The 19,356-nt window shown below is 44.2% G+C and overlaps 1 protein-coding gene across 2 annotated transcripts in view; it reads right to left on the bottom strand.

Annotated features, from left to right (window-relative positions):
* ARHGEF6 (Rac/Cdc42 guanine nucleotide exchange factor 6) overlaps positions 1-19,356 on the bottom strand; it is a 45,330-nt gene that overhangs the window by 11,245 nt on the left and 14,729 nt on the right. For both annotated transcript variants that reach the window (XM_077307290.1, XM_077307291.1), the window contains 14 exons: positions 15,650-15,777; positions 14,210-14,411; positions 11,866-11,936; positions 10,315-10,409; positions 8,684-8,779; positions 7,833-7,955; positions 7,340-7,478; positions 6,948-7,007; positions 4,700-4,846; positions 4,136-4,222; positions 3,434-3,512; positions 2,106-2,245; positions 1,267-1,392; positions 12-32 (listed from right to left, as the gene is read on the bottom strand). In XM_077307290.1, coding sequence (XP_077163405.1) covers positions 12-32; positions 1,267-1,392; positions 2,106-2,245; positions 3,434-3,512; positions 4,136-4,222; positions 4,700-4,846; positions 6,948-7,007; positions 7,340-7,478; positions 7,833-7,955; positions 8,684-8,779; positions 10,315-10,409; positions 11,866-11,936; positions 14,210-14,411; positions 15,650-15,777 — 1,514 coding nt within the window. The remainder of the gene's footprint in view (positions 1-11; positions 33-1,266; positions 1,393-2,105; positions 2,246-3,433; positions 3,513-4,135; positions 4,223-4,699; positions 4,847-6,947; positions 7,008-7,339; positions 7,479-7,832; positions 7,956-8,683; positions 8,780-10,314; positions 10,410-11,865; positions 11,937-14,209; positions 14,412-15,649; positions 15,778-19,356) is intronic.

The following is a 19,356-nucleotide window of genomic DNA, read 5'->3' on the forward strand; positions in this document are numbered from 1 at the left end:
TCTACCCTTACCTTTAAGATGTAGGACATCCGCTGCAGTGAATATGCAAAGAAAGAAAAGATGGACATGAGAAACTGATTATTAAAAATATACACTCCCCTGTTCACCATTATATCAGGATCTGCCCTGACAAGTACTGGGTTGACTTATGATTATGGCCAACTGGTGACTAGGGAGGGGAATTGTAGTCCATGGGCATCTGGAGGACCACAGGTTGACTCTCCCTGCTTTGGAGTACATGGTCACTATTATTAACAAACAACACTCTTTCATGCAACATGTAAGAAGTTTCAGGAGTAAAAATATGTTTGTTCTCCCCCACTTCACTGATAGGGATCAGATGTACAGATGCCAGCATGCTTCTAGCACAAGAGATGAGCAGGACGATACACTGTCCGCTAATGCAGGGTGTTCTGAACGAGTCCCATGAAAAATGAGTCATTTAAAAAAAAAAAGATTAATTGAAAAGGGATAACTGTAGATTTTGTACTCTCGGTGGCTTACAGGTTGTGACACCAGTTTCTGGTATGATGCAAGCCATGCCACCCTCCCCTTTTCCCACCCCATTTCCTGTGAGTTAAAATTGCATAGTGTTGTGCTACAAGGTTAAAGCTTGTCCAAAAGGGGAATAGCAATTTACTAAACCACCACATTAAATCTGGTTTCCAGAATAATAAGTAAAACAACATTGGATACTGAAAAATGCCAGCTTTTGTATGGGTTTTGCATGGGTCGTGGAGAGCAAAATCAAAGTTGAAGATTCTGCTAGATGAAGAATTCTTAAAAACTTAGATTCAAATGACTAGCCGTGTGGGTCTGAAGTAGCACAATAAAATTAGAGTCCAGTAGCACCTTTAAGGCCAACCAAGATTTATTCAGGGCGTGAGCTTTCGAGTGCAAGCACCCTTCGTCAGACTATGATCTTCTTACATGACAGGGAATATATAGCAAAAATCAATTCTGTTACATCAGTAGACTGTGTCACAACCAAATACAGCCAATGATAATCCTTTGTCAAAACAGCCAATAGCAACATTTTGGTTTCTCTTTGTAAAGTGCACTGAATTCTAGGGGATTGATTTTTAAAGACAGTATGGCAAGCCAAAGATGCCCAAAATGGCTTGGCAAACACACCTGGCTTTTTGTCAAATATGTGAATCAAGCCTCTTGGCACACAGGCAAGCGTCAAACCCTCTGCATTCTGCTGTAGAATAAAATAAGCAATGAAAAGATTCTGATTCATGACAACGGCTTCATTAACATTACCTCTTTGTAGCTTAGTGCCACCGATGGCCGGAGGGGAGGGGCAGGTCTGAGGCAACTTAAGGTCCAGGGTTTGAGGATCTTCGGTGGCTCCAAAGGACCACGTGTTTGTCCAGTACAGTTGAAGGCCTGAAGAAATAGGAGATGGTGAGAAAACCAGAAAAGGCTGAGCCTGATGATTTTATGTGCTTATTCTATACCTCCCGCTATTTTGGCTGAATTCATAGGAGGTTATGAGACTAAGGTGGGTCATTCATTAACAAAAAGCCATATGAGGAGAAAGAGTTCTTCTATCTTGTGTTGGTCTACAACAGGGGTCCCCAACGTGCTGCCTGTAGGTGCTATGACACCCATGAACCACTGACTCCTTTCCTGGTGCCTGCCAAGCAGTCTTAGTCAGTGGGTGGGGCCAGTGGGGATAGCTCCATCAATAAAAACATTCTATTATAGAAAAATAAAACCTCCATCCTCAAAGGCAATATATCTCTAAGTTCCATTTACTGGCAAGGCATAAGAACATAAGTTATCTGATCAGGCCAATGGCCCATCCAGTTCAACACTTAATATGACACCATGACCAAAATCCAGGTGCCATCAGGAGGTCCACCAGCAGGCTTCCTCTTTGGCCTCTGTACCTCTACTAGAGGCCTTCCCAGAGGAATCTGGCTGGCTACTATGAGAACAGGATGCTAGATTAGAAGGACATTTGTTCCAGCCAGGCTCTTCTGACGTCCTTATGTAGGACTGTTCCATTTTGGAGTTTTGGCTCACACGCATCACCTGCAAAAGAGGTCAGTGCTCTCCACTGCTGAAGCACAGCATGACCAATCCAATAACCTTACCGAGTGAGAACTCCAAGAGTGTGTTTTGGACAGGGTGCCACTTGAAGCTGCTCCTCTTGTCAGCCTCTGCAAATGGTCCAGCCATTCATGCAGATCGTGGCTGCTATTACAATGTACCGTGATCCGGTCTGTCATAGTTCCTGTGAGATGGGAATGAATGGTGTAAAATTTAAAAACAAACCAAGCCCTACTAAGAGCCAGCTAAGGAAGAAAAATGTAGGATGCTTTCACAAGTAGCATAAACGTCTTTTTTGACATTATGTTTCCCCTCCTTTGAACATGGTTAAACACAGCATATAAAATGGAAAAAATAATCATTTTAAAATATGGATGGTCAACCCCCCCACCCCCTCCAAATGCTGCTAAATTTACATGATCTGGCAGATACTGATTTTCCATGTTGCTCTAAGCAGGCGAGTAATCAAAGGCAGGCAAATCTGCATTCTGAGTTGCCGTATCTGGTCGCACAAAAATATAGCATCAGGCCTTCCTCCTGTATGCATGTGGGGGTGTGTGTGTTGTGTTCCTAACTGCCCCCAAACACTAATATTTGAATTATGCATAATGTGGCTTGGCTAGTCATTGCTGCACAAGTGTGGGAAACTGGAAAAACACACACGCATAACTGAACCATCTCTTACAAAAGTGCCAATACATTGTGTAAACATTATCGTAAACTAGTCTCATAGTGTTCTAGTTTGGGGATAACATCATAGCCAATAGCCACTGGTGGGCCAATCCTCTGTAACAGTGTTTAGGGGCAGCAGCTTCTTCCATCTGCAGCCCTTACAATCTGTTAATGTGCAATAAATAAACATATGGGTATTATTGTTAATAAATCCCAGTTGATTAACCTGTTGCCATCACTAACTAATCATGTCAGGATCTCCTTCTGCAGCAGCCAACAAGATGATATTCCTACCACAGCTGCCCATTTGTGCCAGCAAAGATATCCCCCACAACAGGGGTAGTCAACCTGTGGTCCTTCAGATGACCATGGACTACAATTACCACGAGCCCATGGGAATTGTAGTCCATGGACATCTGGAGGACCACAGGTTGACTACCCCGGCCCCACAACACGCATATAACAGCCACGGTTACTTGTTACTGTTGTCAGCCATTCAGTGGAGTCTGAATACTGGTGATTCCATGGCGCAGCTGTTGCCACAATCCCCAGTCCCACACCACCTCCCTCATCCATGCAACTGTCCACCTGGATCGCATCCAACCACTGCACCTTTTTTTATCCTGGTTTCCTTTTTCCACTGACCAATCCTAGCGTAACTGCTTTCTCCATTGAATTGCATATGGCCTTACTGACTGACCTCCAATTTCAAAAGCGTGTTCGTTTCCATCCATCTCTTCAAGTCTTGTCACCACCATCCCTGTTAAAGACAGTTTCCCCTACACCCGTAAGAAAGAAAAAGTTATTTCCATTGAATTTGATGAAGATTCTGCAATATTTGCAAGCATTGATTTTATATCTTCCATTCATCAGTTAATCATTTAGCTGGTAGAAGATTTAACAATCCTGTCATTCCTAGGCAATGCTGCCAGATACAGTTCTAGAAAGAAGGATCAGCATTCCGTAACCACCTGTTGCATAGGTAGACTTCCCACTTAATTTAGGGAATCACTTCTTATTTAGTATTAATATAAATGCACCAAATATTTTATCCATTTCCACTTTAGATGTTGTTGTTGTTAGGTGCGAAGTTGTGTCCGACCCATCACGACCCCATGGACAATGATCCTCCAGGCCTTCCTGTTCTCTACCATTCCCCGGAGTCCATTTAAGTTTGCACCTAGATCTCAGACTTCAAATGCCCTATCTTTTTCATTACTACTACAATTTATTTTCTTAGCAGTCTTGTACTAGAAAGGTGGTGTAACTCCTGAAATTCACAAATAAATGACTAAACGCAGAAATAAGCTTTGCCACTTCTTACTTATATTTACTTATTTTATGCAAGGCCATTATGAGCTTGGTTTTCAGTTTCCGGGAATTCCAAGCAGGCTTGACTCACCTGATAGATGAAGCCACTCATTCGAGGACTGGCTGAGAGCATCAGGAGAACATTTGAAAACAGCATAAAATACCTCTCTTCTCTCTCCTGAAAAACAAGAGGACATCTTAGATCAGTCTGCTTTCACAAAATGCTTTCACACCTTGCAGGGAGTGGGCCTAAGTCCAATCCCTGACATCTCCAGTTAAAGGACAGCTGGGGTTGAGAAAGACCTTTCTTTGCCTCAGATTGGTGGCCAGTCGGCACAGATGATACAGACCCTGATAGTTCTGGACAGGCTGGGCTGTGTAGCTCCAAGCACTCCATGAAAAGGCAAAAACCTTTCCACAGACAGAATCATCCATCCACCCAGCACCCAGTCAATCATTTGGCCTATGTTTATTGTTTTGAAATGCCATAAGAAGGCACTGTGCCTTTTTGGGGGGGAAGAATTACACATGTGGATTTGGCGCTGTCCTTTCACAACTTGTCCTTTCACAAGGAAGGGTGAAAGAAGAGAAAACGGTGAACAAGGGTCTAGTCCTCATGGTTTGTGATAGTTTGTGATAGTACCACCTTTCTTACCTCACTTGTTCCATATTGGACTATGACTTGTGACATGTAAATGACAGGGCCCATAGATTTTATGTCTTCACCTTCCCAGCCCTGAATGGACTCAGAAAGGATCTGGAGCTCCAGCTGTTTCCTCTTCCTCAGTTCCTGACACTGGGACTGGAAACAGAAAAAATGCCTTTGATTTAAAAACAAAATTGTTTCCTGTTTCTCTCTCTCTCTCTCTCTCTCTCTCTCACACACACACACACACACACACACACACATATAAAGAGCAGATGCTCTAATAATCATTCTATATATCTTGGTTATAGGACTGGAGACACAGGAAGAACAGACCATTCTCTATTAGCTGGAATAGAAGCTCTTCAGTGGCCCATTACTCACGGAGGGGAAGGTCCGCATTCGGGGTGGAATGGCGTCGCCTAAAATCACTGATAATGCACGGCACCAGCTGCAACCGGCCGCAGATTCGGTGCATGCTGCCGAAAAAGCCGCTTTAGTGAAACATGGAAGAAATCGCAGCTTCCGGGAGACCGGGGCGCAACCAGAAGCGGCGCCGGGGTCGCCGCGTGCATAATCGGTTACTCTGGGTTTTGCCGCCGTTGTGTCCCGTTCCGTACATAAGCTTTTTGGTTTAAGCCTGCTTCTGAAGCCTCCCCCCGAGCGGTTTTTCTTTTTTCCCATTTGTGAAGTTTGATAATACTCAATGAGAAAGAGGGTGTAAGCCCTCTGATAATTTAGTGAGATTATTTTGGTGAGCCCTGATAGTTTGACACTAGAAAGAAAATTTCCTTTTCCTTTTCCTTTTTCAGGGCTCTAGAGCCGTGTCCTATCAGTTGTACACCAGCCAACACCCACTTACAAGCTGTGAGCCCAGTAATTAGAAAAAGGAAAGCAGTCTTCAGAGAAAATGCCAACAGAAGCAGTCCAACAAGAGAAATTTAAAATTTCTCAAGGTAAAATCTTCTAAAATAGCATTCTTGAAAAAAACTTGAATCGGGCACCAAGAGCACCTCAGTTGTTCTAGTTGCTTGAAGAGCGAGATTCGGAGGGGGAGGGTTCCTCAATTTACCAGCATCTCTCAGTTTTGTTTGAATAAACAAACTACAGCTCTCACTCCCAATCTCTCCTGAATGTCGGTCTAATACAGTGGTCACTAACCCCCGCTCCGGGGACCGGGACCAGTCCGTGGATCGGTCAGTACCGGGCCGCGGCTCCTCCTTGTCCTCCTCCCCAGGTGCTGCCTCGTGGTCTGCCCTGCCACTCTGCCGCTGGCTCACCTTTGGTGCTCTCCAGCGGCCGCCATGGCTGGGGCTCCCCCTTGGCGTGGAACTGTGCAGCTGCTGCTGGCAGCGCCCCCCAATGGGTGGCAGGAAGTCAGGGGTGCTAGTGGGAAAGCAAGTGGAGCAGGGGCTCAGGCGGCAGCAGCAATGTCCCTCAGCAAAAGACTACCCCCCCCCCCGAGCCTCAGTAAAATTGTCAAGCGTTGATTGGTCCCCGGTGATAAAGAGGTTGGGGACCACTGGTCTAATAGATAGTACAGTTGGTGAGGCAGAGAAAAGTTGGTTTAGCAGGACAAAATAGAGAGAACTTATCTCCTTCTTGCTACCTGACTTCAAGCTCTTCTCTACCCCTACCCTTTGAAGCTTCTTTGTAAAACATGTGCTTGCACATAAAGCCTAGGGAAATAGTCCCCCCTTGTGGGCAATGGAAATCTATTTTTAGGACAGATTCCCAGTTTTTTGCCTTACTGATCCCCTTCTAAGCAGATAAAAATACCACCCCCAGTCTCTTGAAATGTCACTTTGGGACAATTTCAAACCATCTACAAAACTGCCCTGAAGTGAAATGAAAGGTGGAATGCAAATATTTGAATATAAATAAACAAAATGTACTAAGGGAATTGTCATAAAGGAATTCTCAGAAATCAGTCTCAAACAGTGGAAACAAAACAGATTCACAAATCAACGTAATTTACTTTACAATTTTAAATGAAACAACTTTTAAGCTTTGATAAAATCAAGGAACACCCACACACAGATGTTCAAGCACTTGACAATCCAGAAGGATTGCTTTAGGATGCTTAGGGCTGATCCTGCGTTGAGCAGGGGGTTGGACTAGATGGCCTGTGTGGCCCCTTCCAACCCTATGATTCTATGAGGCTCCTGTCTACTTTTCCCACTTATCTATATTTATCTAAAAATTCATCAGTGGTACTGCATCTGGTATGACTGGCAGACACCGTTTTGGAACCTACCACAAGAGACTTGAAGGATGTGACAGCTTTCAAGACTTCTTCATGGTCTGGATGCACTTCCTACAAAAAAGGGGCAAGTTCTGGAGTCAGTCTTGAAAGAGGGTGGGGGAAGACTGAGAAAGGCAGAAATCCCACCTACCCCTAGGTGGTGCTGGCTACAAATACCTGAGGAGTTACCACCACACACACACACTCACATACACACACACACCTTTCCCCCTATTTTTCACATAGTTGTGCATTGCACCACTCCAGTCATGATGAGGAAACAGAAAATATGGATCCGACTTGCACAAGGGAAAAGCAATCCCCCTTTCCACCCCCTCCCCCAAAGCTAACCAGGAATTGTTGGAGACCATCTTCAGTGCTGAAAAGCATGCCTCCAAGTTTACCTCCATGTGCCGCTCCAGTTCCTGGAGAAGGGAGATATATTTATCCAGCCGTGTAAATGGTTTGCTGAGGCTCGTTGTTAAGGTCAGGATCCCTGAACAGGCTGCCCCTTGGATCTCCATGAACTTTTCTAGTTCATCACTAGAAGACGTGAACATACAAGAAAAACACAGCAGAAGAGTTGATTTGCATTCCCTGCTTTTCTCTACCAGTCTCAAAGCAGCTAACAATTGCTGTCCCTTCCTTTCCCCACAACAGACACCCTATTAAGTAGGTGGGGCTGAAGGAGCTCTGCGAGAACTGTGACTGACTCAAGGTCACCCAGCTGGCTGCATGTGGAGGAGGAGTGGGGAAAGCACTGGCTCTCCAGATTATAGCTCTTAACCACTATACCATGCTGGCTCTCTAACAGGAGATGGAACCAGAGTCCATTATTTATATCCCAGTACTTTCTTGAAAGTTTTTATTATTGTTGTTGTTGGTCTCTGTTTTTACCTGTGTTGGGTCAAGACACTGACAGCTGAAGGATGGTTAGCACAATAGGTGAGGTACAGCGATCTGATCTGGGGCATCAGGCTCAAGAAGCAGCCTCCAACCTTTTGCTGGTTCTCTGGAAGTCTACAAAGTATACAGGGGATGTGTTCAGAGCACTCATTCATCCATCATAACGTTGCCACACTTTCCTCTTCTGCATGAAGGAAAAGCTGATGAAAACTCACTAAATACATCGTTGTTTTTTCTGATCTCTGCACAGAAGAGTGAATTTATTCTGCAAAACTGATTTTGCTCTGCATGGTGAACTGCCTCTTCGGTGCTTTAAGCGTCTTTTAAGAGTTTTTTCTGAAAGATGCTTTTCACCAATTCATTTCTCTCCTGCCTGCCTGAGACGCTCTATTAGTCATGCAGAGAAACTCCTTTAGTTATGCAGATTAGTGACTGCATTAGAGAACAAAGCATGTCACTGGCAAAACTACAGGGGGCAGGGCTATGAACTGTTTCATGCAGAGAGCATTTCAATGTAGTTTTTCAACAGACTATATTCAATGCAGAACAACCATTGTAATATAATAAAGCGGTCTAAACTGATTGTTTTTAAAACTGTTTTATTGGGCTCCGTGCAGAATACCTCCTGGTGAGAGTTGAGAGATTCAAATTTCAGCCTGGAGGTGGCGCCATAGGAATGCAATGATTTCAGCCCCACCCCCAAAAGGTGGACCAAAGGGAGACAATAACATTGGTCACTCTTACAAGACTATTGTAAGAATTATTGATACTTTGCCATTTTAAAAAGATATTCAGTAGCTACCCATTTGCTTTGGTGCGGCCCTCTTCTTGCCAGTACTTACTTCGCACATTCTTCCAATGCCTGGTGGAGCGTTTGCTGAAAAGAGCAGATTTCGTCTACATTCCCAAGTAAAGATGCAGTATCTATGGTGCTCAGCCTGGAAAAAAATCCAACAATAAAATGCTATCTTTCCAACAAGCAACAGAAATGGCATGTAACTAGTACTTACAATACTCAAGTTAAAACATCTCATTTCACACATCTGTCATTAGGCTGTGAGTTCTGTCATTAGAATCCTTTGTGTTCTGAGTATTAATGAACACACACAGCTACTTCATCCCAGGTCAGACTGTAAGTCCATTTAGTGCCACCACCAGCACCTTATCTGTATCAGCAGTAGCTCTCAAATACCTTGGGAAGAGAAAAGAGCTTCCCAGGGTCAGCTACCTGAGGACCTTTTAACAGAGATGTCTACTTTTAAGTAGAGATAACAGGAAAACGCTAGAGGGCGTCACCCCAAGGGTCAGACATGACCCAGTGATTGCACAGGGAATACCTTTACCTTTTTAACAGGGATTAAACTTGCAGCCTCCTACATATGAAGCACTCGCTCTCCCATTGAGCCAGAACCCAAGCTGAATGCCTTATTGTTCATTTTCCCATGGTGCTTTGCAAACCCTAAGAATGGCATGGTTCAGATGCAGCCCTGGATTGTCTTGCATGATCCTTCTGGCTCCTCCCATGCACTCAGTCTGTAGCAAGCCATTGTTTGATAGTACATATTACATCCATACTGGCAAACTGCGATATTTCCCCTACAAACCAGGATTTCAAACTGGGAACAAAAAAATGTGGTCTGAAATCATGGCTTGTGGGGTGACTGCAAATTAGATTTCCTGTTCTTATGTTGATGCAAACTTGTGCCAAGTGCAAAATCAGTAAGGATGCCAGCCCAAGGATGTTTCAAACTTCATTCACAAGAATACTTTGGTAGCCCTGTTCACAAGTTACAGTGAACATGCATATTGTCTTGTCTACAGACTTTTCTTTACATGTTACATTCAACACATGTACAGTTGAATGTATGATTGAAACTGCACATTTATCTTCAGATGGCAGGTTCTGCATTTTCCATTGCATTAAAAAAGAAAACCAACATTGCAAATATAAAATTAGCACGTTGCTGATTTTCAATTTGCAGTCTTTCACTTGTAAGGCGGCATGCCAAACTTCATGATCTTCCCCCTGCAGTCTGAAGTGGAGCGGACTACCTCACCGACCAGTTTGGGAACCATGCCCAAGTTGCAATACACTGCTGCACATGGGGTCCTCCCTCATCCTTGTGGAATCTGGACCTACCATGGGGGCCAGTCATTGCCCCCCTGATTTACATCTGTTCAGATACGCAATTGGGAATAGACGAGTTGAGGAATAAGGGTCTAGATAGGTTAGTTATTGTCGCCATCTATGTTATTTTAGTTCATCTTGTTTGCATTGTGTATTCTGTCGGCAAGCTGATATGGCTCGCTGTCTTATGGGGTTTTAATGTTTTTATTATTATGCTTGTAAAACACCACAAGCTGGCTGGTCTGGAAGTGGCAGTACAGAAATCCAATAAATAAATAATAAATAAATAATCAATTTTTGCAGCTGCAAATGGAAACTTATCAATCTGGAACAAGTAGATCTTACTTGTCATAGGACTGGAGGGGCCTCAAGTATGTCCCCAGAAGAGCCTGCAGTTCCCTGGCATAGTCTCGCTCTGTTTCCAGAATATTCTGAAGTACCTAAAGTGAGAATATGATGAATAAATGGATAATAACAACTGAGCTCTTGTTGAGATGGCAGGGATTGAATCGACCTGGGATTGGAATAAAAACTCCATGCAGATTCAAGCCCTGGTCTCCTCCATTTCTACTGAAGCAGGCTGTTTACTGAGCAAGGAAGTCACAGAGTGTATTTCCAGTAAATGCCCACATATTCCACATCTTGTTTCTCGAGGCTCCCTCTACCCTCTGCTGGAATATTTTCCTGCAACATTAGTGTGACATCAAATGCATCAAGTTAATCTACATGGTACCAAATTGTGATGCTGGTTAGGTTAAAGGAACTGACAGGTGGGGGGGGGGCAAGTAAGGATGGGAAAAGAATATATCCTAAGTAACTGGAGTATGTGTATTGTGGAAGGAATTGCCAAACACATTAGGGGTTACCTCCTGGATGCCTGGTACAATTTTGCTAGTAAATTTAGAATTGTAAAGAGAACGTCATGTTCAGATTCTTGCGGATGTAACAGTAGGATGCTTCTAGGCAAACTCTCACAACCACTATCGGACTCTTCCCATCCCTGTTTGGAGCTCACAAACTTTGAGTATTTATTTGCTTAATATACCAGCTTGTATGTTTGGATCAGTGGTGCAGAACTATGAAATTGTAGATTTATTTATAGATAGGGCTGCATCTAAGCAGCTTCTCAGCTGATGACAAAGATATTTGTGGTTCTCCTTTGACCACCAAAAAGGGGGTCATGGGACATGCCAGGACAAAAATCATGTGAGATTCAGGCTTTAGTAAGGAGAGAGGTGAAGCAGAATGAAAAGACTGGCTAGATCCAACCTATGATCTCTTTGACAAGTCAGATTTTATTGCATGTAGCCATAGGTCATTACAATACAAAAGAAAAATATAAAAGGATTAAAAACATTTCAGATCAGTAATAAAAAGTAAATAAGAGAATGTGCAATCTCAGATAATAATTACTTAACAACAATTTCTTTGTCTGCACATAAAATTGGCCTGGTTCAGATCCAGCAACAAACCAAGGCTTGATACGACATTCACAAGCCTTGTAGAAGCCTCAAGGAAAGTTAAGAAGAGCCCTGTTTGATCAGACCAAAGGTTCACCTAAAAGAAAGAAAAACCTATCACAAGGCTACTAGCAATGTTTGCAAACTTTATACAGAATAAAGAAAAATAAGATAAAAGGTCTCTTCTTTATGTGTGGCTTTATTGCAGGATCCAACCAAAACGGATTTCTAGATATCTCCCGTTTTCAAGGTAAATTTTCCTCAATGGTTGTTCCTCTCACTTGTAAATGAATTGGTACTTCAATACCTCTATGAAAAGAAATTATTTAAAGTATATCCCGGTCTTTGGCTCTGCAGTGTAGGGAAGCTAGTAATGCAACAGTTGGATTCTAGAAGTTCTAATTAACAGAACTGAACTGAGGCTTTTAGAACTTACCACAGGATAATAATTCTTTGTTAGCTGAGGGCTGTCAGTTCCTTTCAAACCTTTAGGAGAGAGTGGCTTATCTGGAGAGAGAAACAGAGGACGGCATTATACACAATCGGCCTTATTCCGTCAGGAAACAAATAGCAAAGAAAGAAAAAAGATAGGGATTTTGTCAGCAACTTGAGCAAAATTTAAACAACCCACAGACAAGAAGCCAATCTTAACTGCAGGACTGCAGCCTGAACTGATGTGGCAACAAGGCACTTCAGTGGGTCACAGATATGGCAAGCGGCTTTTGGAAGCTTCCACAAAAGGACAGCCTGACAAAGCTAAGGTTTGTTTTGAAGCTTGCATAGTGGGTACAAAAGGTCTGATTGACAAGAGGGAAGGTGCCACTGGGAAGGGAGGAGAGGGTAAAAATCTTTCATCATTTATTATTTTTATGTTTATTTTCATCATCATCATCATCATCAATTTTTTGATTTGTTACCCACTGCTCTTGGCCAAGACCAGTTTGCAGCAGTCTACAGTTTAAACATCAAAATACAATAGAATACAATACTATCTGGAAATCTGGAACAACTTTGCTGTATAATAAAAAGTTAAGGCCTAGGCGGGCAGAGAGTGGGTGGGGCCACTCCAATCTTTGTACCTTCCAATTGGTCCAAAGATTGGACTGGCCCTGCCCCCCCCCCCCGGACTTGGGACCAATAGGGAGGTGACACCAAGTGTGCCCACTACTTCCACCTCATCCACCAGTTCTTCCCTATTGATGAGAATCAAGTCTAAAATAGCAGAGCCCCTGGTTCCCCTCTCTACTTTCTGGGAAATGAAGCTGTCAGCAAGATAAGAAGAAATTAACAGAGTTTGTATTTTTAGCAGAGTTGGTCTTCCAACAGATATCTGGGTAATTGAAGTCACCCATGACCACTGTTCCCCCCCTCTTTGAGAATTCTGTAATTTGGCCTAGGAGTATCTCATCCAAATCCTCTGACTGGCTTGGTGGTCTATAGCAGACCCCACAATAATATCACTCTCTTTTCTTACTCCTTTTATATTTACCCAAATACACTCAACTGAACTTTCATGCTCAAGTACCTGTATTTCTTCACAAGTATAAAGATTCTTAACATATATTGCTACACCTCCCTCCTTGTTTTCTTGTCTGTCCCTTTTGAATCTCAATGAGTTAGGGATCAATTCAAAGAAGTTGTGCTAATAAGGACTTTGATATTTTTCTGCCTGGTTTCCCCTAACTCTGCCAGTCCAGGGTACAGAGGCCAAAGTTACTAACTGCAGGTTGGGAAACTCCTGGAAATTTGGGGGTGAGTCTGGGAAGAGCAGTGTATGGGAAGAGAAAGACCTCAGCATGGCATGATGCCATAGGCTCCTCCCTCGGAAGTAACTATTTTATCCAGGGAACTGGTCTCTGTAGTCAGGAGATCAGTTCAAACTCCTGGCCCTACCTGGAGCCTGGAAACCCTGAGCATGTAGACACACATTTCTACCCCCCTCATTCTTCAAATAAGTTTGTATATTGTTCTTTCTCTCTTCTTTATATTAGCTTCACCCTGTGTGGTGGGTTATGGTAACAAAGAATAACCACCCCAAGGCAGAGTAGGAGTTTGAACCTCTATCTCCCCTTTCATAATCTATCATTCAAAGCACTCCACTCCAGTATATCGCTCTCCCAGAAAGAAGATCAGGGGTTTTTAGCAGCTTACAAACACCTTTCCCTTCCTCCCCCTACAACAGAGACATTGTAAAGTAGGTAGGACTGAAAGAGCTCTGACACAACTGCTGTGTGAGAACAGCTGTAACAAGAATGTGACTAGCCCAAGGTCACCCAGATGGCTGCTTGTGGAGGAACAGGGAATCTACCCAGCTCTCCAGATTAGAAGCTGCTGCTCTTAACCACTACCATAAATTGGCTCATCATACCAAGTGAGCACCCCCTTTTTTCACTGCCTGGAGGAGTCGCAAAGTGGCTTACAAACACCTTTCCCCACAATAAGTAGGTGGGGCAGAGAGAGCTCTAAGAGAATTGCTCTGCGAGAACAGATCTGACAGGATTGTAACTAGCCCAAGGTCACACAGCTGGCTGCATGTGGAGGAGTGGGGAATCAAGCTTGGTTCTCCAGATTCAAGTCCGCCACTCCTAATCACTACGCAACACTGGCTCATAGGCCTCACATGTACTGGGATAATGGAGTCGCTAGCTGAAACCTCCCCCCCCCCCCTCGGTAATCTTGAACTACAGGAATATTCGAACCGCACTCTGATTGCATTGACCACTTGGGCCCCAGTCAGTCACTGCTTAACACAGGTTAAAAATCCAAAAGGAACATCTTACCCGTGGATTTCAATTCTCTGACATAATTACTGGGAAACCAGCCAGTCTTGCCGTTAAGGACCCCTTCCCACCATCCGCCTTCCTCAACCCGGGTGACGTAGATGATATCGCCTTTGTTGATCGAGAGCTCATCTTCATTCGTCTGCTTGAAGTGGAACCTGGCCTTGACCACCAATTGGTGACTGCCATTCTCAGTCATCTCCTGACGCAAAGACACAAACAGTAAGTTCCATGAACTGTGGAAACCGGCAAAGAGCAAAATGACTCTAAGGGGACTTTTTCTGTTCTGGGAAGCAAATTACTGAGATCTGTGCAAGAATCAGGATTCATCCTGGAATGCAACTGACTGGAGACACTCCGAAGGAATGGAGCTGGGCAAAGTTAAGCCAAGTCTTGTAGATCCCAGGAGAGCTCAAAAAACCTTTTAGAAACCTGAAGGCTCAGGGAAGCTATCAGGTGCATATTAACTGTGACCGCACCATGCAAGAAACAGAATCGAGTGCCCTGAGAGTCTTGGAAAGTTTCTAGTCCACACTGTCTGAGATGTAAGCTTGAGATCCAGATAATGCAGTGATGATGGGCACTTGCTGAGCTAGCTTTATTTTTTAAAGGATACACACCACAGAGGATGGCCTGTCAACAATAATTAAAAAGATGGAACCTCCATGTCGAGAGGAAACAAAGAGCTGGTTTTTTTGGTACCCTGCTTTTCTCTGCCGGTAGGAGTCTCGGAGCAGCTTACAATCGCCTTTCCTCCCTCTCCCCACAACAGACACCCTGTGAGGGAGATGAGGCTGAGAGAGCTCTGAGAAAACTGTGACTTGCCCAACATCACCCAGCTGGCTGCATAGGAAAGAGTGGGGGATCAAACCCGGTTTTCCACTCTTAACCACTACACAAAACTGGCTCTCAGTACACCTCTAAATACTGAACACAGGGGGTGAACAAAAAGGGAAACAGTTGTAATTATCCAGAGTCCTCTAGTTCAGGGGTAGTCAACCTGTGGTCCTCCAGATGTCCATGGACTACAGTTCCCATGAGCCCCTGCCATGGACATCTGGAGGATCACAGGTTGACTACCCCTGCTCTAGTTGACTGCTGCTAGAAAGTGAACAGAGATCCAGCAGGACAATTTTTAGCTCATGCCAGTGCCCTCACATAACCCAGAAGGACAAGGAACAGGACTTCTCTTGGAAAGTCAATACTTTTCACAGTTATTGGATTTGGGTTGCGGAATCTGGCAGTTCCTGGGCCAGAATCTGAGCTGCTTGGAAGCAGAAGTGCTGTACTATGAAGAATAGCATCTGCCAATCAATGATCAATTGCTCAGCAAGAACGGGTGGGAAAACAGACATTACGATCCTGCAAACCACTGAATGCACAGCAAGTCCCTGTAGCAAGGCCACCACAACCCTCTGTACATGCTCTTCTGCAACATACCCCCACTCCTGACTGCCTCTGCACTGCTCTCGTCGATTTTGCAGCTGCTCCTTGTGGAAAGGGATGGCTGTCACCCCTGGGGGAGCTAGGAGACAGCAAACGTGGGCATGGCCTGGTGGACTGTTGATCTGTTTAAAAGGAAGAACAAAAACACCTCCAGTGAGCTGGACGGTCTGAAGTCACTCGACACTACACATATATGCAGAGAAAACCCAAAATTTGCTGTTTCAGGCCATGCAAAACAGCCCCAAGAGGGAACCCTTACACAACCAGGACAGGTTCTCATGTAATACAATATTGCACTATCACTGGACTGCAGCAGTCATTTGCAACGAGGCCATGCGGGCAGCGACAATATGTGGATGCAGCCTCAGGGAGGCAGGCTGCCGTCAGCAAAGCAAAATCATCCAGTCGGCTTTCCATACTGCGCCTGTCAAACAGCAGCTGGATGTTGGCAGTGTAACTGCATATGCAAAACCCACACTGCAGACAACACGAAAACACGGTGACATTTGATGCAAGTTGCCACAGCTGTTTTCTGTTTGCCAAGGTGGGCCAGTGGGAAAGGACAGCAGGCTCCTAAAACAGGATTGTTACTCCCCCCCCCCACCTTCTGCAGACAGGAGAAGACAAATGACCCACACATCAATTCTTCCCCACTCTGCTCCCAAACTATCATCCTCTGAGATGCTTTTCCTCTAACAAGGTCAATGCAGCGCTCACCCTGAAGTCTTCCCCACGTTATTTGCTCCTTGAGCTACGTCATGTCAGTGTCTTAAAGTTATTCTCCCACTCCAAAATTGCAGACTGCCAAAGATGGTTAGACATATCATGCTAAACAATTTATTTATATATTTTAATGTATTTAGGGATTTATAGACTGCCCCTCTCAGAATACCATCTTGGGACAGTTTGCACAATCTAAAAACACAACGATACCAGTAAAATTAACAGCTATACAAAACAAGTTAAAATTGTACCGTTTACAAAACTGCAGTGAATCACTCTTGCACCGGCCATTACTGATAATGATTTAAAACCACGCTGGTCCACCAGATGTTGGACTAGGGAGGAATCAGAGGGGGAGCAGAAGGGCAGAAATGGCAGGAGGGAGACCTGAAATTTCATTGCTGTTACTAGGCTGGGCTCAACCACAGGCCTGGTGGAAGACCGCTATCTTGTAGGCTCTGCGGAACTCAGAGAGCTTCATCAGGCCCCTGATCTCTCCTGAGAGCTCATTCCACCAGGCAGGAGCCAGGGCTGAAAAGTCTGATTGAGGCCAAACAAATTTCCTTACAGACAGGGATCCTTAGCTGATTAGTGTCGCTCAATCAAAGTGCTCTCTGGGTAATATATTCAGAGAGGCAGTCCCTCAGATACAGTGATATAACTGGCATAGTCATCTCTGCCCACAGCTCTGCCTCATCATCATTTGGGGCTTCTCTCCATTGCCAAATAATTTTTATACCTCTTCCTGACACGTACTCTTTGGTGAGGGGGAAAGGCACAGTGTGCTTATGAGTGTCTAAGACAGGGGTAGTCAAACTGCGGCCCTCCAGATGTCCATGGACTACAATTCCCAGGAGCCCCTGCCAGCATTTGCTGGCAGGGGCTCCTGGGAATTGTAGTCCATGGACATCTGGAGGGCCGCAGTTTGACTACCCCTGGTCTAAGAGAACTATTCCTTGGCTCGCTGCAACACTTCTAGTCCTCAGCGATGTAAAGACAGAGGGGAATCTGTCCGCAAGATTCCACTGAGTTTGTTTTGTTTTGCTTCACCATTTTAAGACAAGGCTATATGAACCATATTCCCCTCCCAACAAACTTCTCCCCTTCGCACATCTTCCTCCTTTACTGAAATGACACAAGAGCATGTTTCTATACCACAGAGTAGGCCTTAAGATAGGCAGGGGCAGCAAAGCTTTGCTTAAGATACCAAATTATCATTTGAGAACATGTGGCAACTATTTCATTCTGCATAGTTATATCTCCAAGAATGATTAAGTGCCCTATATCAATGGGTGATCCAATTTCCCCCTTACAACAATGCTGTGGGACACAGGTTAGGGTGAGGAAGTGTTTGTGATTGGTCCAAGGTCATCCAAAGACGTCATGAGCTGTGATCTCCTTAGCCCGTCCTTAAGCACTGTACCACACTAGTTCCAAGGTGCTACAAGAGAGATTTGTGTCACCCCAGGCAATTAGAAAATTCCACACCCCTGCTCGCAAAAATCATGCGATGTTGGAAGAACCGTAATAGGACCTTCCCAGTGCTTTTTAAAAGGCTGAACTGCCACACTAGGCCACAATTCAGATCAAGGCTGTCGTGTTCTGTCTCTTTCTGGGTCTTCATGGGAAGATCAAACGACACATCACCCAGCACTATATCTGTTTAGATCCTCAACTGATGAGGTAGGATTTGATCACTATTAAGAGTCATCACTTCACTCATGAAGACAACACTATGCATATCTACTGTGTTCCACCTGCTCGAAATATATTTTCAGCATGGACATCATGGCTAGGCAATCAGTCTTAAGCTATGAACAGAGCATGGTTTTATTTCCAATAGCTTTTCTCTAGAAGAGAGAAATTAACCAAGTCAAAATATTCAGTTATTAACCATGGTTGCAGAATTCACTGATGTAACCCAGATTTTTAAAATCTTCCCTCCAAAACAATAGCTCATTGATTTATTCTCTTAAGTACTCAGCAAGAAAAATTATGCTTGCAGAGCAGCCAGGGCCAACATCTATTCTTGGAACAGAGTTTGAATCAAATTTAAATGTCATTTCAGCGATGAAGCGTGGTATGCATCAACAATTTGGTGTTTGCATTCTGTAACGATTTAAACTTTCAACATTGATTCTGCTGTGCTTTACCAGCCAGATATTTCCATATGAAGCGTTGTGCTTGCCAAATTGTTCAGAATAATCAGACATTACCCTGTCTGCTATCAATGTCAAAGCTATGTATGAATTCATTTCAGCATCTTGCAGCAATTTTATCTTTTTTTAAAGCTGCATCAAGAACCTGCCTTGATCTGGCAGCCTGGGATTCCTGAACACAATATCCTGTAGGGTAGCGATCCCCAACCTGTGGGCCGCGGACCACATGTGGTCCTTCAACTAATTGGAGGTGGGCCCCGAAGGACGCCTTCCCCCCCCCCCCAGCTCTTTACAACACACTTCATTGTTGTGGCGTGTCTGTATCTTATTTTGAAGGGATGTTTCAACATTACCATAGCGATCAGAGAGCGCTAGGGCAGGGGTTGAGAGTAGAGGAGTAAACTACCCCCCCCCCCACCACCGGGCCTCAGTAAAAGGCATCGAGTGGTCCCCGGCGTTGAGTGGTCCCCGGTGATAAAAAGGTTGGGGACCACTGCTGTAGGGATCACACCATTCCAAGTATTGCCTGAAGAAAACTAGCATCAAAGAGCAGGACAGCACTAGACTTCTTCCTGATTTGTTATTTTTCTATGTGCTGAGAGATTCTGTATAGATGCAGGGGGAGGAGAACGGGACATTTAAATACAAGATTTCCCATTTGCATTATGAAGTGCTGTAGCCCAAGGAATTACATCACAATAAAGAAAAGTGGAATAAGGGCCTATGCCCACAGCTGTAAAGAATGGGCGGTATAAAAATCAAAACAAACAAACAAACAAATAAACAAATAAATAAATAATGCCTACATAAGAACTCCCT

Source organism: Paroedura picta, chromosome 13, assembly GCF_049243985.1.
Source record: "Paroedura picta isolate Pp20150507F chromosome 13, Ppicta_v3.0, whole genome shotgun sequence".
NCBI lineage: Eukaryota > Metazoa > Chordata > Lepidosauria > Squamata > Gekkonidae > Paroedura > Paroedura picta.